This window comes from Festucalex cinctus, chromosome 13 (assembly GCF_051991245.1).
Source record: "Festucalex cinctus isolate MCC-2025b chromosome 13, RoL_Fcin_1.0, whole genome shotgun sequence".
Taxonomy (NCBI): Eukaryota; Metazoa; Chordata; class Actinopteri; order Syngnathiformes; family Syngnathidae; genus Festucalex; species Festucalex cinctus.
Genome location: NC_135423.1, coordinates 8,539,206 through 8,563,204, shown reverse-complemented (window position 1 = coordinate 8,563,204; position 23,999 = coordinate 8,539,206). Strand labels below are relative to the sequence as shown.

General features: G+C 41.3%; 1 protein-coding gene across 1 annotated transcript in view; it reads right to left on the bottom strand.

Annotated features, from left to right (window-relative positions):
- The window catches only part of robo2 (roundabout, axon guidance receptor, homolog 2 (Drosophila)), a 366,592-nt gene that overhangs the window by 321,818 nt on the left and 20,775 nt on the right, over window positions 1-23,999 (bottom strand). The window contains exon 2 of the mRNA XM_077540592.1: window positions 12,090-12,719. Within this exon, the coding sequence (XP_077396718.1) occupies window positions 12,090-12,213 (124 nt within the window). The 5' untranslated portion in view covers window positions 12,214-12,719. The remainder of the gene's footprint in view (window positions 1-12,089; window positions 12,720-23,999) is intronic.

The window sequence follows — 23,999 nt, the reverse complement described above, 5'->3', positions numbered from 1 at the left end:
AAAAAGAAAAGAAAAAAAAAACACGACAGCTCATTCATTCGTCAGCTCTTGTGGAACATACTTTCACGTTTCTTAGCGCATTGTTTCAGCCAAAGCAATACAGTTCACGTGGTACTGGGAAGTCTGAAAGCATTCAATTATGAAAAGATGAAATGACATCATGATCAACCATTAGCCGTGCCACTCACAAAGGCACTAGTAACACAGAAAAAAAAAAAAGTGCTTCAGCTCAATCCCGTAATTGTCACAGAAGTCAACACAATCATTAGTTATTATTCTGCAACCTTGGCTGAGGTGCTCTCATCTCAGGTAGGAATGGTGCTTTGGGAACACAAAAGAAGAAAGAAAAAAAATGCAGCTGTCACATCACGACATGGTTTGATACTTGTGTTTTTCAACCCGAGGACCGCACTGCAGACATGCGACGCTGACTACACACGACAAGCGCACTTGAGGCTCGCTTCGGACTAAAACGACAAACTGCAAGCACGCACTAAAGTCTGGGCCCTTCCGAGCGCTTCGGAGTAGGAAGGACGGTCTCTTGCATATTGCAGGTGCCAAATCAGCCATCCTGGAGGTGGTCTTGGGATGGATGTGCCCCAAATGCATATCAGCGGTCAAATCAACTTTTGAATTGCACTCAGGAGTGCCTGCCCACCGATCAAATGTGAAATCAACACATCACAGCGCTGACAGTAGCAACGTGGGAAGTGGCCATTGAGGGTGTTTCTTGAACACATTTTCTAAAAGGCGATATCACACAAAAACATTTTTTTTACCACACAAAAAGCTCACATTTCTCTGGAACCCTTCGTCCGATTGTCAAAATTCTTGCTGCATTGTCCTCAGGTTTAAGTGGCCTTTCCAACAAGACTTTGCATTTTGATAGATTTGATTTTTTGGGAATTCCATCACGTTGCTACTGACAAAAAATGTCCTGAAGGAAGTAGGCTGGTAGGTTTTGAAAATGCAGTCAAGCCCTGATGATTGCCGGCGGTACGTTCCAAACCGACCCACCACAATATAGAAACAGCCAGCGTTTCCCTCTACATTCATTCAGGAGTGGTGGCCCACCACCTTCGAATTTCTAATTAAAGCAGTTGGCGGCTGGAGGGGAGTTTAGGGAAAACGCCGCGCAGATATTTCCAATGCTACAGTAAACAGCACAGTTAGCTTCCATTAGCTGCTGGGATTGAGCAAAAAATCTTGGACAATGGTGAGTGATCGTTTACTGCTGTTGAACTGTCAACCAAAGAAAGATTTAGTGTTAGCTAAAGTAATAACAAAACCAAATTGACTTGATTAAATTTGGTAATAATAGTTCTCGGTGAGAATTTATTGAATATTTGATTTTAAATAAAATTGTAGTGTCCCAGCTTTTAATTTTGAAATCTGGTTATCCTACACTAACACAAACTAACCGATCAGATGCTAACAAATAGCATGTAGCTGAAGGCATGATGTTGAATAACATTTTTTTTTTTTTTTAAGATTATTTATATGAAATGACCGTACAAGTCACAAGCATAGCCAAAAACAAAAACAATGAACTTCACCCACACAAAGAATTGTTTACAAAGATTGGAAACAAAATAGAACCAATCGGCCGCACCCTGTCAGTGACTCGCTAACCTGTTCAGGAGTCTCTTCCAAGACCACTGAGGGATGGCTTGATTTGGCCTGCACCCAATTGTGATCCCCACTAAGCGGGATAACAAACTAGTTGGATTTAAACAGACTAATGGATGCTAAACTATGAGGGCTCCTTATCGTGGCTGTAAAAACAAAGACTTGGAGCATCACTCCATTTTTGTCTGACAGAATGGCGGGATTCCACGAACGCTCGTGGTCAACCCAATCACAGCAACTTCCAGATTGCGTGGTCGTAACTGGAACATAACCGATAACGGAGCCGCGATTTTAATCAATCAATCTTAGTAATGAGAATGGGAAGTTAATCCATTGTTACGCATTATTGGACTGCAAATGAAGGTCTTTGGGGTTAATTAACTAGCTGGCTAAGGACAATGTTAATATAAAGCGGCCCTAATGCAGGGCAGGTAATAACGCTCTTGGGAACGTTCTGCTGCAGTTAGCGTCCGAGTAGAAAAAAAAGAAAGAAGTTTAAGCCTGAAAGTTCTGTTCGACTATAACTTCCTTTTGAATAACTTTTTGCTGGCAGCTGAGACGCTACATGCTCCATTCACAACAGTAACGACTTGAAAACGTGTTGAAACGAAACAAATGGTCCCCGCCTCTCATTTGATTAAAACTCAATTGCCCAAATCCACCATTTCCCAAGCCCGTGAAGCAATTAATTTCATCATCAGTGACTGGATGGAGGAATCCTTATTACTCGGCAATGAGCAATGGCTGACAAGATGATTGGTGACCGGCGCTATTACGTTACTCATCCTTTCATGCGGTCAGACGGCCGGCCAAGGAGGCTGATGACGTGAACGATAACCTTCTGCTCTTAAGTTTCTTCAAAAGTCACAAAAAAATTGATTGTATATAAAGTTGCAGTCAGCGATGAATGGGCCATCATCGTACACCCTTTTCATGCTGAAACATGATCAAAATTTGATCTCATGGAATTTTTTTTTTTTTTTTTTTTTAAGCATCGTCCTATCTCGGACTGGGATGGGCCTCCAAAAAAGTTTATTTATTTATTTTTTATTTATTTTATTTTTCCTGATATATGTCCAACATATATTTTCAACAACAAAAAACTGATGGTAAATTGGGAAAAAAAAATATTTAGGGATAAAAATAAATAAATAAATAAATAACTGAATAAATAAATAAATACATAAATAAATAAATGGAGGCAGGGGGGGAAGCGAATATGCGAATTTGCAGGCAACGGGCTGGTCGAACTGTTCTATCTAGGTTGAGTTTTTTAGGTATGCATATTGGGAACTCGTATTGACACCTCCAGCAAGATCATCACGCTTGAAACATAATAGTGAGTGAGGCAAAGAGGCAGAACATTAACAAGAGAGCAATTGCAAGATGACCCAAATGAACTAACTATCTTCCGAGGTGGTCAAATATAGCAGTTTGTTTTTTCATATTTTTCCAGCGTGTCACGAGAGCCATCTTTTGCAGCTATTTCAGAAGAAGAAGAAGAAGAAAAAAAAAAGCTGTGCGTCAACGCAAAATGCATAGGTGGCCTTTGTAGACCTCCATCTTAGCTTTCTCAATCTCTGACTTCCTATAAATACTGCACTGGCATGCTTCTCACAAGGAAGGCTCATACTGCAGCTCCTGGTAGCAAAAAAGAAAAAGAAAAAAAAGAAAGCCAGAGAGAATGAATGTAGTTGTTTTATGTGGCCTTTAAACTTAAATTGCGTTCACCATGCTTGAGGTAATCTCAAGTAGCTTTTGCTTGAAACGTGAACGGCCCTGAGGTCAGCGTACACGTCGGAAAACTGAATCTTGATGGCGCAACAACGGTAAGAGTGAAAGTATTCTGATTTTTCAATATGCTCAAGAGTGATCATGCCTTCCCACACGGAACATATTAGCTACAAGAAGTGGAACGACCGCTCCGTAAACAATCACAGTGCAGCTCAGCCTCTGGCAAGTACCGTTGGCGATACGTCGAGATAAATGTCAGTGCATCAAGCGGGAAAAATAAATAAATAAACGCAACTTGCAGTGGCATTTAAACGGCCCCTGCTGAGTTCTTCAGATTGAGTTAAAGCAAGAACAAATGTCATTTGTTCCTTTATAACATCACAATTCACAATGTGCACTTGTCTGTATTGTTCTTTGCTAAAAAAAAAGAAAATACGTTATCACACCCAACAGCTTTTGGACTCACACTTCACACGTTCAAAAAGGAGAAAAAAAACATCATTCAAACCATTTACGTCACTTTGCTTGATCACTTTTCATTGGTTAAAAGTTCACTTTTCCTTAATGCAGCCATTTAATTTGGTTACAAGGAATTGACTTGAACTCAAATCCCTCAAGCAAAACGGATGCCAGCGGTTGAGTCGGGCGGCCATGACGGGAAGTCAGCTTTGCGCCTGTGTGTTCCTTTTCCGTGCACTGGAGCATTTTCAAACGCACTCCCGCCTCTGCACCGGAAGAGGCTGTTGCCTGACACGCCATATTGGACAAGACAGTAACACGGAACATTTAGAGGCGGACGGCGAGGGTGTAGCGCGGCGGCCGGGCCTCGCCAGCTGCGATAACGATGTATAATTTAATTGAAGGCTGTGCTTTTCTATCCTCCGTAGGACTCAAACTGTTCCTCTCTCGCGCCAATGCATTATTCAGGCTAATGGTGACCCTGAAATAGAAAAAAAAAAGCTTCTTATCTCTTTAAAGTTTTATCGCAGAGAGCAAAGAGAGGTAAGGCGGTACGCCGAGAGAGAGAATGAGTCAGAAAAGGTTGGGTCGCAGATAAGCTCACTTCCGTTTCCAATTCTGACCCCGGACGACTTCATTGTCCCGGCAACAGTTGACAAACTCAACCTGGCGGAATGCGAGGATGTAACAGATCTTTTCATCGCGATGTCACATGTACACACAAGTGACAACAGATGGAGCTTTCTCCATTGGCATCGATCATAAACAAACCCTTGATCTATACTACTACTTTAGTTTGAATGTGTGAAGCGTTTGTTGAACAGAAGACTTTATTAGCTAGCTTCAAAATAAGACGTGTCAGAAATTCTGAAAGAAGTAACATGAAAATCAAGCGACTGGCTAATTATTCCACCTTTCCGTTGTTCGGCTTCCTGGCACACATGCTTTTTTGACACTGAAAATGATACAGCACTCCAGAGCTGATGTTAGCTAGCAGGCTAGCCACTAAGTTTTGCTAAATTACTCAAAGACCACACATTTTAGACATTTTAGGTGTCTTCCACTAACCCAACAACGTAGGTCATCTTTGTAATTTAATACCATACATGAGCTTACGGGTTTCATTTACATTTAAAATTTATTTGTTAGTTATTTCGATATTGCTGTACGTCCATACAGAAGAAAGAAGGTCAAAGTCGTTTGAGAATTGCACTTTAATTTGTTATACATTATACAATACTTAGAGACGTGTTTTCTTGTTTTGTTTTGTTTTATCTTGCGCTCCACAAATACTCCGTATATTAAGAAAAACTACAACTAACAGTAAAACTAATTTAAAAAAATAGCAAACTATAAAAAAAAAAAATTAAAACTGAATTAAAAAAAAAATCTAAATAAAAGCTAACTATTGTGAAAAATCCCAAACTATTACCACTCTGTTCTTAACACAGCTCAAGGATTTATTTATTTATTTTTTTGGGGGGGGGCTTCTTTACACACCATATGATCATTTATGAGAACTGAACTTTTGCTGACTGATCATAATGGAGGGAAAACTCCTCCGACTTTGCCCAATCGTGTGCATCCCGCTTCAGATGCTCAGGTTTAAAAATACCAGCGTCTAAATTTTTTACGTTGAACCGTGTTCTCCGTCCCTCTCATCATCTCTCATCATGTGTAGGAAGAAAGTTGGGGAAGGGGGTACGAGGCAGAGTTGAGCAGTCACGCATACGTAACGCATAAAGACGATCTTCTATGTGTGACGGAGAGTAGCTGGGTTTCGCCAAGTCAGGAATGCGTTCGAGCTTAATCGGTGGGTGAAAATACAACAAAACGAGCACTGCGTGCCATATTTCCAGAGTTATATCTAATGTGGCAATTAAGAGGCTGGCAATGGTCAGCTTGAATTCTTTATGTTACAGCCTGCGCATGCAATTGCTTGCAATAACATTTTAGGGGGGCTTCAAATTGAAGGTGATCCTATTATCGACTACTCAATTATCAAATGACTATGATTATTATTGAGAATCAGTGAATTGTTATAGTCCATTGTTATAGTGCTGCAGGGCTTTGAGCTGTAAACAGGAGGCGAGAGTTCACACTCCACACTTGACTTGACAAAATCCTCAGAATTTCCTTTTCTCAACAGTATTGTTGAATTTCTGAAGTTCCCCATGAATGAGGGCTGACCTTTGAGTTGAATCAAAATAAAACATTTGCTTCTATTTTGGAAAACAATAATCAACATTTTTTTTTTAAATATTTTCTGACCAAGCCAGTAATTAAATCATAATAAAATTATGTTTGTTCATTTTCTGAATTTGAAATAATGTCATGTTTATAAAGAAAGGGATGGGAATTAAAACTTACAACAAAATAATCATTATTCAAATAATTGTTCCTTGTAGCCTTACTTCAAATACTTTTTTTTAATTTTTTTTATTTTCTCTATTTGCGGCCGTGCTGATGAGAACTGCTAAATTGCCGCTGGTCCACGCCATGAGCTGCGTTGCTGATAACAGCGGTGACATCATAGAGCCACACAACCGGACGGGTTCAATATTCCCAACTAATATCTTTGAGAAAGATGAGACACTGAATTATTAACTGTACGTTGATATATAAATATAGCCATGTAAATGCAATCTCCATTTTTGGCGGTGCAGAAGTTATATAACAAATAACTTGGACAAACATTGGACTGGCACAATATCATTATTTCTGTAGCCTGGAATATCTCCGAGTGGCCCTCCGGTGTTCCGAGGCGGACGGCGACACGGCTTGCTTAATGACAAACCAATCCTGTTAGTACCGGCGTATATATGCAACGGCGCCCACGCATTCTGCCGGGTACATACGCCATGTATTTTTCAAGACGTGTGGGCGTTTGAGAAAGTGATTCTTCTTCACACGCAAAAGCTTAATTATCACGCCTGTAAGAACAGCAGGCTTCATTTGGACCTTTCTTGCCCTTTTCAATTACCAGACAGCAACTACGTTATTCATCAATTTTCCGGCTTGTAATTACTTCTACCAAAAAACAACAAATATCTTCGTGTCAGCAGTAAAAAAAACAAGAGCACACGTCAACACAGCAACAGTGTGAGTGATTTTGCCCCCGATCCACATCAGCCCTTACTGTGCCCCCTTTCCCCCCCCCAGACACAAGTCAAAACACATTCATTAAAATTAAAGACACTCATTTCATTTTTCTGTCAGGCTCTTGCCTAATATTCCACCCAATTAGTTTGTACAGCAAGTCAATCCCTCTGGCCAGCTCTCAGCTGTCCTGCTGTGGCCCCAACGTGACGGGGGTATTTACAAAACAACGTTAAAGTGGAAGTCAACCTTAAACAAAAATATGTTATATGTGACCTCAAACATAAGTTTATGATTAATATTACATTTGTGGAATGTGAGTTATGAAGTAAAATCCAGCCTTTTTTATCCATCTCAGGGCGGCCATTTTGCTACTTGCTGTCGACTGAAGATGCCATCAATGTTGCTCAGGGCTCAGGCAATAACCAATCACAGCTCACCTGTTTTTTTGTTTTTTTTTAAATGAGATACGATTGGTTGTTATCCAACACCTGAGCAACATTGATGGCATCTTCAGTCAACAGCAAGTGGCAAAATGGCCACCCCTTGAGATGGATAAAAACAGCCGGATTTTGCTGCTTGACTCATCCACTAACACAATATTAACCAAAATAACATATTTAGACTAGTATGGCTGCATAGAACATATTTTTGTCAAGATTTTTTTTTTGTATTGACTTCCCCTTTAAATGGCTGATGGAGGCCTCAAAACTTTTTGCGTTGACGCTAAGCTGCCTCTTTGGAATTCTGAGCGTTTGCTCCTGACCGACCGATGCTAATGAGTGCTAACGTTGTTATCCAACGATAATGTGTCCGCATAGTCCGGCCGTGGATCTTCACCAGGCTGAGCGGCAAAGTCCTGCCTTGGTGGAGAAATTCTGAAGGAGATGCCATTGACGGAAATTATTTTTTCCACACTGACAGACTTTTCGAAAAGGCACCTCACAAAAACATTTACTTGCTTGTGCAATCTCACAGTCTGCCACTCCGAACACAACAATTTGTACAATTATAAATAAATAAATAAATCCATCCATCCATCCATTTTCTTGACCGCTTATTCCTCACAAGGGTCGCGGGGGGTGCTGGCGCCTATCTCAGCTGGCTCTGGGCAGTAGGCGGGGGACACCCTGGACTGGTTGCCAGCCAATCGCAGTAAATAAATAAATAAATAAATAAATAAATAAATAAAATTGTAACCCGCGTAATAGTGTGGGAACACAGTTTAATACCCCCATCTAGATTCCAGAAATCATTGGTGTACTTGCATGAAATTAGTCAGGATCATGTTAAAATGTATTTCCCCAACCATATTGAAAAACTCATAAGAGCCAACCATTAATTGAGCCAACCATTAATTTTCTCATTTCCTGTATCCCCATAAATTCACATTGAGTCAATATTTTGTGTAGTGTTTACGAGGGGACCTTTCCTGGCTGTCTTGTCCGTCCCCATCTCAGCAAACACGACAACGGCGGCAGCAACTTGACGTGCAGTCCTGAGCGAATCCTCCAATCGTCTTCGGCTTTGCAAAAACTGATCGTCCAACTCCCATCCCAGATGTCACAGACGGTCTGCTCAGCTGTGTGGAGGACTGTGCGCTACCGTTGCACATTTCCTTCCTTCCTTCCTGCCCAGCAAGCTGCCGTTTAGTCAAACAAGCTTCTCGCAAGCCCGGCAGCAGGTGGGCTCACCGTGTAGCAAAGTCAATTTCCCCAGACGGGCTAACAGGTAGTCAAGGGGCCGACTTTACGGCTGCAGAAGCTCATCGCATGGTGATGATGTAGGCTGGAAAATGTGTGCATTAGTTGCTGTAAGCTTCCCTGAATTTCAGACTTTTCACAATTTCTATTTTTTCCCTTGGCATTGCCTCTGTCAAACGTAAACGCACGTGTCTGTGACATGAACGCCGCCTCACTTGCATTTACGCACTCCTATTTTTCATAAGCAACATTGAAACTTTGTGTTCTGTGTGCATCATTGCCTCGAAATAACATCCAACGCGTTTTCACTCTGATTGCATCAGCCAAATCTTTTGGTATTCCTTCTTAAAAGCCCCTCGGACTTGAAAGGTGACAGTAAAGTTTATGGTTTCTATCTCCCGGAGAACGGCAGCTGTGATTGTACCCGGCTTTGAGGAGGAATGCGATGCAATCCAAAAAGCAGTGTGTCATGACTAGAAGGGGGGAAAAAACAACTCCCCGCAGCTATTTTGATCATTTTCCAAATTGAAAACTCACCGCCGGCGCACAATAAAATGTAACAGATGCGGATTTCGAGCTAAAGAGTGAGAACCGTTCTCCGCGTGAAAAGTCAAATAGGAGGTTTACCCCCTCAAGAGACGGCTCAGGCTCAAAAGATAGCGATATAAACTCATTTAGTGCACAATACCATCAAAAACGAACGAGATAACCAATAGACGAAAGGAAGAAACTATGCATAAAAAGTATCAGGGGGCAGGGATAAAGAGATTTGTGGTTTACCGATAAATTGTCATACTCTTTCAAACAGCTCTTGTTACCGTCTTAGATCATAATCATCACATTCTATGTCCATTTAACGTCACAGATAAAACACTGGGCTCTATTTTTGTACACAAACATTTTGTAGGGCATCTGTGGTGTGGCGCAAATGCTGGCGGATCCTCATTTTCAAATCAGCAGTTTGGCAGATCGCTCTGCGCCATGTTTGCCGTTCTGGCATAGCGAGGGTGTGCCCTAGAATCCCAATTTAGTCTCAAAAAGTCCATCTAAACTTGCACCTGCTCTGAACATGTCTAAATAGTGGCACAGGTGGGCAAACAGGATGTTGGTGAATTTGATCGGCAGGCACATTCTGAGCCCAGCAGATGTGTGATAGATGTTCTATTGCATCCAAAAGTATGTGAACAACGGACATCAAAATGTCTAAATCATTTGATTATATTTTCCTAAATCATCCCAATGATGGGTTTGAGAGATGGTGCCTACTACTTCTGCCAAAGTACTGTTTCTGCAAATTTACCAACTCTAGGTCTAACCCACCCCAGCGCACCACGTGATGCACTGGTTGGTCGTGAAAATTCTGACACCTAATATACATATATATATATAAATAAAAGAGAGATTGGGTAACTTGCCAAAATGTGCATTAACACTTTTACAAGCGTTAGCATCTGTAGCTAATTGGTTATACTAGCAAACAGTAGCTACAGGTGGAATGTAATCAGTGTTACGTAAAGAATACTTCAAATGTAGTTTTGCCCCATCAGATGCTAGTCCGTGTAGCAAAGAGTATTAGCCCATCAAATACCAAACTTCTTCTACGACCCAAAGTGCATTTGTCATTATTTTTTAGGAGTATTGCAGTAACACCAATGACACTGTGATCATTTTGATCCTTATAATGAGCGAAGTATTACATTTTCGCAACGCTTCATATCTAGAAATGAGCGTATCCATTTCGGGTGAGGCTGTGCTATTATTTGTTTAACTGCGCTTGTATATAGAGCTCTTACAGTCTGCTGATTACTGCGGAGGTCACTGCCCTCTATTTCACCAGAGGCCACACTTTGCTGGAGGTTCATTCTGACTGCCTTCGTTCGCCCTTGCTTTGTGCGCCAAACAGTTCGATTCATCATGGCTAACAACCGCCTCATAATACGCTCAGTCCTTCAAAGTTTCATCAGAAAAAAAATTCAATCAACTCTCGACCTACTTCCTATGTTAATTCTGAGAATTAATGCAGCATATAAACACAAAGTAGGAGGGAAAAGTGGACATAAAAAAAAAAAAAGAATCTCTTTCGTTAAGCAACATTACGGAGCATGAAATATCAATCCAAGAGCGAGCGCCAACTCATTAGGGCTGAACTTCAGTGCGTGGCATCTGAGAAGTGCAAGGTGGAGAACGACGGCGGCAGAAGAGGAGCCAAAGTGGCGAGGAATCATTAAATAGATGGTCGTGGCCACTGTGCCTCTTTGAAGACACCCTGAGATCCCCGCTGAGCGCTAACAACGCCGACGGAGCTGCATCTCAGCCTCCTCGCCGAGATTAGACGGTCCCTTTAATCCAACAAAGGGGATTAAATCCTACAAGAGACAGTGAGTGGCGAGCGCTCCCACGGAGGAGCGCTCAGTTGGACTTTGAACCAAAAAGCACAGGTCTTAGACATTGAGCATCCAAGGGAAACTTCATAGGATCGCCTCACTGAAAGGCTAAGAAAGTCGTACAAACTGAAGATACTTGCCAGAGTCAACGAAATCTCAGAAATGAAAAAAGAATTCCAATAGTAACCATTTCATCGCAAACTAGTTGTTCAAGTGATTTCGCCCTCCTATTTCGTTAATATTTCAATCATGTTACTGGGTCAAATTGACCCCCAGTTTGCTCAGTTATTCAAATTTGCCACAAACTAAACATGCACAATAATATGACCATTTACTAAATTCCTAACCATTTTATGATAGTTGATTTTATCCCTCCTGTTGTGTTCCTGGGTCAATCTGACCCATGGCGTGTTACATTATCCAAAAGTGTGAAAAACAAGGTCAACAAAATCTCATATTGTTGACATTTCATCGTTTAGTCTTATTGCAAAAAAAGTTGCCAAGTACAGCAGGCAGCTGACCTATTGTGTTAATATTTCAGTAATTCTCCTGGGTCAAAATGACCCCCAGTTTGCTAAATTATCCAAATTTGCCACAGACAAAACAAAAAAAAAAACAATCACAATGATGTTACCAATTACTAAATTACGATTTCATTGCAAATTGTGACGACAGACCATGATCTTATCTCTCCTGTTTTGTTCTTGGGTCAATCTGACCCGTGGCATGTTTCATTCTCCAAAAGTGTCAGAAATAACAACAAAAATCCCAGCAGCATCGTTTATCTCATCATTAAGTCTTATTGCAAAATTGTTGCCAAAGTCTGTTATGAATGGAATGAATTTAATGTTCCTACACGTACGTCAGTTTGACCCAGGGTGTGTTTAATTATCCAAATGCAATCATTTAAAAAAACATGATACTGATTTGACCCACAACATAACATGAGGGTTAAGTTACATGAAAGTCTGTGGAGGCAATGTCAGCCACGGTGTCATCAACATCCCACCTGAGACCACCACGCATCACATCACTGTCATCTGGGAACCCAAACAACACAGAACAGGAAGCTGTCTCTTACCTCCCTTGTTCCATCTCCCCTTGGTCCGCGCCGGGTAGGTGGCTTCGGGACATCCAGAGAGCACCAGGAGAAACAAAACAAGTTCAAACGCGGGAAGAAATCCAGACGTGGACCTGGAAAACATGTCCAAGAGTTGCTGGTGGCCCGAGACACTCTCACATGGCTCCTGGAGCGGGAAGCCACGCGTGGGCTGTCATCCGTCACGCCGGTGTCGGCAGTTAGGTCTCCGGCTCGCCCAGCATTCTGCCGGCGCTCGAGCTGCTCGTGTGCGATGCCACCAGCCGGGGCGGGCTGGTCCTCACTGGTGCTGATGCTTCATCCCCGCCTCGGTGGGCGAACGGATGGTAAAGCGCAGCCTGCCACGCGACGACGCCACGCTCGGTGCAGTGCATCGGAACTCACGCATGTATGCACGCGCGCACACGCACGCCCACCCAGCCACCCGCCGCTCTCTCTCCACCGCTCTGTGTCGCGTAATGCCGCCGCTGTGGATGCCGACGCTGCTGCTGCTGGAATATTCTCCCTCCTCTATCACTCCGAGGGGAATTCATTCCACAGCACTCAGGCTTCTGCTGCGAGAGGTGGGAGCGTTATCCACCTTCTGCACTCTAGAAAGGACTGGTGGGAAACCTAGGGAACACAAAAAAATTAAAAAAATAAGAGGGGAGGACTCAGGGGACTAAAGGTTGTCCTGACTAAAAAAACTCATGTTTGGATTTGTGTTGACAACCTTGACCGGCAGAGTCAACTGGATCCCCCCCGGAGGTCTAAGGATTAAGTTTAATCAGAGGCGAGTAGGAACAGAAACGAGAGGTGAAAAAGCCAAGAGGAAATCGGATGTGAATATACGAGGAGGTGTTTGTCTCCAAACAGGTCAACTTTTCTAAACAACAAACATTCAGTGGAGCAATCCAACACAATCCCTCATTATTAACTTGCGCAGTGTCTTCACAACATTAACCATGAATACAAACATAATAAAAGGTAGCTTGTGCGAATTTGTCAGTTCAGAAGTGTGCATCAAACCACTAGCCCTTTGAATTTTTTAGTCGCCAAGATGTAGCTCTGTTTGAAAATGTTGGCGACCCCTGCCTACCCTAACCCTAGCAAACGCTTATCTCTTAAACCAAACAATTTCTTGGGCATTTAAACCCAAGCACCCCTCGTCCACTAAATCCTAACTCAAGCAGTTCCTATCCCCTAATCCTAAACTTAACCATTCTTGTTTGTTAACCTTTAACTAAAGCCATAAACCGAACAATTGCCTCTCTCTTATCTCCTACTAAACCCCGAGCCAACTGGCAATCCCCTTTACCCTAACATGTTAACCAATTCTAAAATTCTAGAAATAACTGTTGGGAAAGTCAGTGAACTGATACGGGGTGTCTGAGGACCAAAGGTTAGCCCGGCAAAAAGCTCACGTTCCTATTTGTGTTGATGACCTTGATCGGCAGGAGTGTCGACTGTTAGCACCCCTGGCGGTGTAAGAATTAAATGTGACCGCAGGTGAGAAGGCTCATAAACAGGAGAAGGCGGGGAAGGAGCCAAACTGGACCATTTTGTGAGGATAGTGGGATGAGTGCCATTTGCCATTGGCAACCCAAAGTTTACTAAATGGTGCCAAATGGGAACAACAAAAAGAATGACATTGGAAAAAAATCATGGTAACTACAGTGGAACCTCTAACATCGTCTATCCGCTAAGGCCTAACAATTAAGCATCCCCTAACCTTAAACCTCAAATTCCTAACTCTTAACCCTAACAAACCTTTATTCCTTAACACAAAACCTAGCCTCGGTACCTAATAATCCCATACCACGATCACTGAAGGTCAAACACAATCCCTTATCCACTCCTAACCTCCAAATCCAAAAAACATATCACCTAAACCTGGTCCCTTACAGTCCCATATCCCTTAATACTAACCCCGAACCCTAACAATCCTTTTAATCCCCCATCTTAATCCTCAAACACCAACGTTTATCCTCCAAACCAAAACAGTCAAATATGCTCCGCGAAAGTTGTGGACTTGTATGAACCGGTCCGTGTTGGAAAAAAGGTTGGTGACAACTGCTCCAATCACAGCCGCTAGCATGCTAATCGATCTGCACTTTGCTCTAATTCTTTACAAAGTCTAATTCGCAAAACCATGACAGACTGAGTCACATTTGTACATTCTTAAAGGTTGTACACGAGTATAAAATATTCTTTTCTATACCCACTTTGTTGCAGCTGCTTTTAGAGTAAGTGTTGCATAAAAAAATATATACAGTATAACTTGAGGTCATTCATGGTGGCCAAGGCTGAAATTCCCTGTATAAGATTTCCACGTTCTTTTCCCGTTTAACAATTTTTATACAAAATAAAAACCTCAATAAAGTTTAAAATCAAGGTTATTTAACGTGAGCTAACTTTCAAAGGGAAAAAAAAAAAAAAAAAAAAAAACACCGACTAAAACCTGCTGCAATTGAATATTTACAAGTGTATAAACCTACATCAGACTTGAACAAAAAATATTAACATTTTGCAAAACCATCAGCAAATCAGTGATTTAAAGCTGTTTTTGCTGCTCGGGTTGGGGATAAGGGATTGGTGAGATTTTTTTTTTTTATTTAGAGGTTGGATTTAAGCATAAGAGGTTGCAAAGGGGTTGGGGGTATAAGTGGTTGTTATGATTGGTGGTTATGATTAGGGTTTCGGTAAAAGGGGTTGCTGAGATTAGGGTCTGAGTATCTTTCGGGGGTTAGGAAATACAGATTTGGGTTATGCTTTTAACCATAACCCTAAAGTCTCTCACAATCCGGTAGGCCCTAACATTCCATGACGCCTTAACCCAAAAGTCCAAATGGCTGCAACCCTGACAATCCCTTGTTTACTAAGCCTCAAATTGGGTTAGGGTTAGAACTAGGGATGGGCGAGTACCGATACCAGGTATCTGTATCGGGCCGATACCAGGCTTTTTTCAAGTACTCGAGTACTCGTGATGCAGACGAGGACAAGCGACCGATGGCAGAGAGGGAAGACGTTAAGTGAGTCCTCCTTGCCTGTAACTGGCGCTAGCTTGCAGCAGTTTTTCACCACAACTTCACCGGTTTTGCAATACTTCAAAATTGTGAATCTTAAACTAAAAGAGCATTTTTGTGTTTTATTTTGAGCGTTAAGACTATTGAAGAGTGACTGTGCTGTTTTTTTTTGTCAAAATTAAAGGAAATATATTTGTTTAAAAATATCTTTGGGATTTTTTTTTTATTTGTCAAAATGTACTACTGGTATCGGCAGTTGGTATCGGTATCGGTGAGTACTGAGGGTGTGAGTATCGGTATCGGTCTGAAAAAAAAGTGGTATCGAACATCCCTAGTTAGAACCTAACCTGATCCCCTAAATTTAACAAGAAGAAGAAAAAAAAAAAGTTGAGTGATAGATTATTTATCATTTTCAATGACTGGCAGTCGATCTGTGAGAACTTCAGTTGTCTTGTAAACTCATCGGTGAGACAATAAGTTGCGGTTTTGGTGTGTTTTCTCTGGAGTAGATTTTTGCCCTGTATGCCCCCCCCCCTCCCTGCCGCCCCCGTCCTGAGATAGCAGCCACACTTCGTAGCCTCATAACCCCAGAGCTTTGTCAGCTCCACAGCTTCTATTGCTCCCTAGTTTATAAAACCGGCGCTTCTCGCAAGTGGGTGGCTCCAACAGGCATCAACACCTCGGATTTAATGTCCTAATTACAGCTTTCCGAGCCATATTTTTATTTTTTTTATACGTGCGGCACAAATGAATATTCACACACAATCCTTGCTCATTTTCTACCTGCCCACCAGATTTTACCGTTCCGTCACGCTCTCCCAGGCTTTCCGCTAATAACAATCAACGAGAACATAATTAATCTTTCCGCACACTCAGTGTGAGAGAGATGTCTGTTTTTCTGTTCCAAGAATCTAACACCAACATCTGTCGGTAGCGCAAACCTCATTACTAAGAACACTCGTCACTTCTCACACAGTCACGACAAGGGCGACACTTGGCAGCTTGCAAGGTAAAACCTCAAAATTGACTCAGCTTCATCTCTCTCTCTAAAGTATTTTCTCAAGCTGTCAAAGGTTCGTATCAATGTACCAGGCGTCAAATACATACCAAAAAAAATGTCAAGACTTGTTTTTATGATGGTCTCATTAGGCTTAAAAGGAGCATCATTATTTAAAACAAGATTAGCTCAACCAAAAACCAGAGTGGGGCACTTCCATTGATCGTCAATTGGTGTCAAAGATGATGCCGAATCGCTAATGCTAAATGCTATCTTGGTTGACTGTTCAACAGCGTTAAACAAGTTCATGTAATGCACTCACCATTAGCCAACATTTTTTGCTCGGCCCCGACAGCTATTGGGAGCTGGCTACGCGGCTTACCATGCGCCAGTCAAGCATGCTTGTAAGGTTGGAAATTTACCACTAGTAAACTCATCTTGAGATGTGTTACCAACGACTGGTGACCACAGTAGATAGTAGGACTACATTTCCCATGAATCTGAGATGCAAAAGCAGGAAGTAGTTGTAGTTCTAGTCAACACCTGCTATGTAATTTTGTCCTCCTACCGATTACATGTTGATGCAAACGTGAATTTGGAGGTAAATTGGAAAGTATTTAACAGTTAAAATCCCTTTTAAATAGGTTTATCACATGAATCGCTGTGACAATTGATTGACATACACATGGCAAAAAAACGGGACATGAATAATATCGGCACAAAACAATGAGGCTGGCAAAATCTGCTGGGACTGGGGGCCAGAATCAATAATAATCAAATGCAGAGGCAGTTGGGAAATAAGATGACGAGGCAAGTGTATATTTAAACAGTTTTACATTGATGACAGGCCCTCTGAGGGCAGCCACCAAGCTGATGTGGATAAAAATACGTTGGCTAAAGGTCCAAACTGTGTGATAAAGCTATATAAAGATCATTCGAGGCAATATGATGAAATGTGCTCCATCTGCATGTCTCCTCGTCCAAGTAGAAGCAGCGGTAGTACAGTAGATGCTGTGATGTTGTGAAATCAAACTCCGGGATTGGTGTCATCAGACTGGCTTTGATGTGCGAGGGCCCCCCCTTGTGTAAAATTAGCTGGCACAGACAAGAGAACTCGGGCGAAAGCATAGCCGGAATTAGCATGCGGCGTCTTTGTTTTAGGTCCCTTGTGAGCCCGCAAGAGTTTTAAAGTTGTTTTCACATCAAAACACAGACGAAGAAGAAAAAGACCACGCACAGTCATTGAATGTGAGGAAGATGGAGTTGAATAATTGAGCTATTGACCGTCCCTTTGTGAACACGAGGACTGATATGTATCTTGTGAGTGCATGAGTTTATGATGTTTGGCCTGATGTTAGCTTGTAGTGCTAGCCCATGATTGGAACCTCGACTGACGTGTCTGATGCATCGCGTTTTCTTTGTCCAACCACAAAAACATGGTGCGGTTGTCAAGGAAGAAGAAAATGGCCACCAAAATGAGGGGGTGACCGTAAGGAGGGTGTACAGACATTTTGACTCTTTCTTGGCAATGATCAGTTTACACTTTCACTGACTGTGCTTAATCTGGCCAACAGACTCGCCATGCATTGCTTTGTAGCCACAGGCACATATGAAACTATTAAGGCCAACAGGCTAACAATTAGCAACTCTGCGGCGAGCTGTGTTATCATGCAATTGTTCACACCTGACTTTTTCAAATGTCATTGTGGTTGCCTTTCTTCACAGGGTTCTTCTGTGCCCCGCCATGTTGTGGTTTGCGTGTGTGTGTGTGTGGGTACGATCATGGGAGATATGGAGGGGAGGGATATTTTTTCTTTTCATTGTATGATGGATGTTTTAATTATTCAGCACATTCAGTTGCATTTGAATGTATGAAAGGTGATATATAAATAAAGTTTGATTTGATTTATTTTCGCTCTTACAACCATTAATGTTAAAATAGCACATTAAAAAAAACTCATTAGACTCTACGGTAAAAGTATTTTTAAGTACCCTCGCAAGAATAACCCCCACCCACCGCACGCCGTCGCCTGTGGACAATAGCAAAGCAGCAGTGGTGTGTCCGGGAAGGGAAGCGCACCACATCGGTCCTGCTACGTTTGACAGCTTATCACCCCCAGACAAGAGCCCTCTGGATAAATGTGGTCAAGCAGGAGAGGAGGCCGACTGCTGGCTGCCACCGTTGCCGTGGCGTGGGTGCAGCGCACCGATAAGGAAGAAGCTCTACTGGGCAAAATGAGGAGGGGGGGGGGGGGGCCCGCGGGCTGAGACGCTCAGCCAACAACCGTGCTCATTTCCAGCTCGGGTTTGGCTAAACCTCTTTAAAAATTTACACACAGGCATTTACCATAGTCAGCAAATATGGGTTAAAACATGTGTGTGCGTGTGTTTTCTGTCGTGTGTGTCAGCGAGGATGGCGAGTGACGCTCCAGAGTGTAGGAGGGGGATCAAGAAAGACGTGAAGACAAAAAACTGTCGTCTTGACGTGTTGACGGCGTGAAATTAGCTTTCTCGGAGAGAACACAATGAAATGATCCCCCCTCCCCACATTCGCCTTGATGGAGATCTGGCTCTTTTTTTTGTGCGTCCTTTTTTTTTCCCTTTTTCTTTTTTCTCTTGGGCGCATCTGCCTGCCCAGATACTGGATAATCTGCTGCCTGGCTCTCAGCGTTCCTAATCCCAGCAGCACAGAAACTCACTCTGCCTGTCCAGGACGGGAGTGAAACTTTGGAGACGGCGCTTGCGTGGACCACATCGCCAAACTCATCTTCAACAACTTTCAAACAAACACAACATCCATTTCAAGAAAGAAAGAAACACGCGGAAGCGTAGAACTGTCAATGTGGAGGAAACATTTTTCACTGCCGAATACAATTTGTTCGAGCGTATTTGCAAGTAATACGTTTGAATTAGGGCTGCACGATATTGGAAAAACATGCGATATGCCGCATATCATATGCGATATACTTGCTGAACATAGCGATATCGATATTATTGCGATATTTAACATGTACCTAAAGAAATTTCATTTTTATTACCTAATGAAAGAAAAAAAATTTTCATGTGGCAAAATAAGCAACCTTAAAATAATCTTAGTTAACAAATTGTAATTATGTCTTGAAAATTTTCAACTATTGAATGGCGATGCACATTTTAGTAAGCATCTGACTGGTCGAATTCATAAAAAAAGCATAAAATTCCATATAAAACTTATTGCATGCCTTTGCGATATGCATATTGCAAAGGCCAATATCGCGATATCTATATTTTTTCTATATATTGTGCAGCCCTAGTTTGAATGTATTTAAATTCATTTGAATGTATTCGCAAATACGTTTGAACGTAGTTGTAAGCTTAATGCTACAAACATAGCATAATTTCCCATAATGCCACGGGGGATTACTTGCGCATCTGAACTTTTTTCTTCCCTGAAAAATGATCAGATTTTTTTTTTCTTGAAAAAAATACAACTTTATCCTCTAAGACTTTTTCTCAATTTGTAAAAATGAATAAATAAATAAATAAACAAATAAGTAAAAGTTGTTGTTTTTTCCCCTTTTGTGTTTTTTGTTTTTAACAGATAAAATACTAACCTTGCTCTCGCAAGATGAATTCTCGCGCTAGTTGTGAGTTCACAAACTCTGGAGAATACATCTTGTACCGAAAACTGTTCTGTATATACTTTTTTTTTTTTTTTTTTTTTTTTTACGTTTTACTTTGATAAAATGTGACTTTTTCCTTTTCTTCTTACGAGATCATAAAATGTTCAAGAGTCACTTATTTTCCTGAAAATACATAACTATTATACTTTGTTTTTCAAATATAGGCTTACAACTTGTCTCAAAAATAAGACTTATTTCCCGGGGGGGCAAACAACGCACAATCAGGATTTTTAATTTTAATTTAACCACTTCAAAAATGAAAAAATTCAAAAATTTAAACAATACAAAGTTTGAAAAATTGCAACATTTCTAAAAATGTTTGCAATAAAAATCGGAAATTGTGAGATATTTTATATCCTCTTCTCTTCCTTGCTAATTTCTTGACCAATTCAAGCTTCCCCTGTCCCACATTCTACATTTCAACCATTGAATTCATTTCAGTGCAGCTTCAGCTTTTCATCATCCACATGCAATTTCTACAGAAAATGCATTCTCCTCTGTACTATTATGATGCTCGCATTATGAGCTAAGATCGGAAGGTATCCCAAAAATAAAGGAACATTTATGGCCTCTAAATCCAATATTTGCATGTGGAATGACTTTTAGGGGAACATTTGTGGGAAACAACATACAGTATATGATATAATACGTCAAATAACCATAAATATACGGCACCATTACATTCTGCGCTTATCAGCAATTGGATCGAAATGCGAGTAGAGGCGAGTCCGTATGCAAATGTTTCGTGCAGCCATTCGGAAAAGGTGCCGGGCCAAAGCCAGGCAAGGCGCAATTACCTTGCGATTACTTTCCCTTACATACAGCATAAACTTGTGCACACAACATACGCATGTGTGCGTGTGCATGCGTGTGTGTGTGTTTGTGTGTGTTTGGGTCCAGGCCAAAAGAACAGAGGCGTAATAAGAATCCCAATGAGTTAGTGATGGCTGTCATCAAGTACAGCACGGCTTCTATTTACAAGCGGCAATAAAAGTGCCTGGCGGGCGATTTATGAAGGAGGAGCTCAACCTTTTTTTGCCAAGGGCATGTTAATAACCTCCATGCCACATTTTCAACATATTGGCAGTTGGACATTTTGTCTAATTGAATGTCTTAAAAAAAAAAAATAAATAAATGTTTTTGTGGATGCCAGACTGAACATTTCAACTGGTCTGCATCAATGACAGCAACTCCAAGTGGAAATTTCCGCTCAATTTCCATGGCAACTTTTGGCAAGTGATATAAATTTTTACTTGGATGAAATAAGAAGACTTCTTGGACCCTATTTTTTGTGCCTAACTGTACCCATGGGTGGAGTTTTCCTTCATTGTAAACGGGCACCGTTGTGGGAGTGAACATATTTGCTTCCTGGCCAATGAGAGTGGCTCCTCTCATTTCCTTTAAAGGCAAAGAGCGATAATGTTTGCTTTCTTACACTGGATGGTGCTGGACAACGTGTCCAAAGACACGTACAGTCTCATCAAAGTTATAGCATAAAGCGAATATTAATGTCACAACTTTTATTCAGTTGTGCTTGAATGCACTCAACGGTGAGAAAAAAAAACCTTCATGCCCATAAAATCCAAAATAGGGTGGCAATTGTTTTGATATTTTCAGATGTTGAAGTGGACATGAGTAGCCATGTGCAAGTTTACATACCGCAAGTGTATGTAAACTTTCAAGCACAACTGTTTTTTCTGCACTTTTGTTAGACAAAAATATGAAGTACCACAAAAACAAGAGCTAATTCAAAAACACCAACATAAGTTTCGGATTCTGCGGCATAAAAATACCCGAAAACTTTACACCACTTTGTGTTGTTTTCAAAATAAGACGTTTGCAAAGATCTGCTTTTACTATAGAATACACAGATCAACATTTTTGCGGATTTTCTAACAGGTTATGGACCAAACCAGTACCTACATTTTAATTCATTTCTGTTTCTGCATTCTCTGCTCTGTCAAACCGAACTAATATACTCTTTTTGAACAGATGGATGGAAAGTTGTTGTGTGCTGAAGGGTTGGATCCCAAAGCGCAGACACAAATAAGGTTTTAACTAATTATTTACATAACTTGATTAAACGGAAAATAACGAGAATGCATCAAGAATCACGAGACGCTGAGCCCCCTTGGGCTGCGGAGAAGCACAGAGGAACAGGGAGCAATAATCCGGCAAACACACACATTTCGCAGACAGCTTATATAGACAGTGAATCGATCTCATTGGTTGTGGCAAAACATGTGGGCACCAGCACTGACCTGGAATTATCTGATTGTCTGTTGACCTGTTGACCCATGAACGTAATTAAAAGATTCTTGACATCACTTAACATCACATAGCCTTACAGATAGTTCTTGACATCACATATCATCACATAGCCTAAAACTAGTTGAAACTAGATGATAGTTACATCAGTACAAAACAAACACTTGACCTCAACTTAACAGGTCATGAACTCAAACTTGACCCAGGCGTGAACCCAGACATGAGACTAAACCCCAAACAAACCTCCTGCATGACTCGAGTCATGACAAAAGTAAACCATGATTGTATCTGATTCATCGACACAATAATCAACCGATTAATCAATTGTTTAAAAAAAAAAAAACAATCGCTAGTTGCACTTTTAGTTTGCCGACGAAGCAAGTCACGAAGCACATGTGAAATGTTTTTCTCTCTCTCACCCACCAATGGACAACTTCTGGATGAAGAGCTCGGCCGCCGGCGCCGGCTGCTGATCAAGGTCAGCGGCTCTTCACACAAATAGCGGCTCGCACTCGATATCACCACACTCAATTTAATAACACTTTCAAAAAGCTAGCGCTCTCACGCCTGCCCTTGCCCCCCCCCCCCAATTTCTCAAAACACTATAACATCTCAATTACAGCGGCTGCTGCGGTCGGCAGAATTAAAATGGTGTTTTCCAAGCCCCGCGCATTAGCGGCGCGCCGTAAAGCAACGTGACATTAGTCACTGGTAATAGACGCTAACCTTAATGACACTATTAAGATCGCTCGCTGACGGACGAGGTGAGTCGCACGGTTGCTGAAAACACATTAGCGTTACGATAACGCGCGGGGGTGGGGGGCCTGGGGGGGGACAACGAGTTGTTGAAGTCATTCCAAGAAAGAAGTTGTTTTAGGACATCAAGTTGATGGCTTCACTAAATCGGATTAAGTCTTGACAAGAAACAAAATGTTGAGCATTTACTCTCTCTACATTCATTAAAAAAAAAAAAAAAACTATTTGTCTTTCCTAATGGATATAAACAGCTGGCTTTGGTTCTTAACTCTTATTCCATAAATACAGTATTTATTTGGATTGAAACGAGTTGGTTTGCATAGAACTTAAAAGGATACTTGACGCATTGAGCCATTTTCAGCAGTAAGATAATATTTTGTCTAGAATTAATGTGATATCTTCATTATATGTTGCAACTTGCTGTCGCCTGAAGATGACATCACCTGTGCTGAGGAAATCAGTAGTGATCGATCATGGCTCAGCTTGCTGACCAAACCCAGAAAACAGGTAAACCGTGATTGGTCGTTACCTATTTCCTCAGCACAGGTGATGTCATCTTCAGGCTACATCAAGTGGAAAAAAAGGTATTAATTGTATATGAAAAATAAAGAATTTAATTATGATTTTTTTTTTTTTTAATTGCGTAATTTTTTGTTTTACAAACTAATTTTATTGTCAAATTTTTGTTCTAAAAAAAAAAATCTATTTTTTGTCACTTTTTTTTTTTTTTTTTTTTTTTTTTTTTACAAATATTACTCAGAGAAAATTATATTTTTTTTGGACTGCGACTTAACTGTCTTCACTATTTTCAGTATGTTCTTGTCATGACTAGGGTCATGCAGGGGTAATGTTTGGGTCTTGACCCATGACTGGGTCACGCCAGGGTTATGTTTAGGTCATGACCATGAGGTCAAGTGTCTGTTATGCACTGATCAGCGCAGCATCTAGTTTCAACTGGTTTTAGGCTATGTGATGCTATGTGATGTCAAGAATCTTTAGTCTCTTTACTGGGTCAACAGACGTTTCAATGTCAGTACAGTTACCCACATGTCTAGCCATAGCCAATGAGATCAATTCACTGTCTATTTAAGCCAAACTGAGAAGTGTGTGTTTTTGTCGGATTATTGCTTCCATTACCACTGTTCCTCTGTGCAGCTCCACAGGCCAAGGGGGCTTGGCGTCTCGTGATTCTCGATGCATTCTT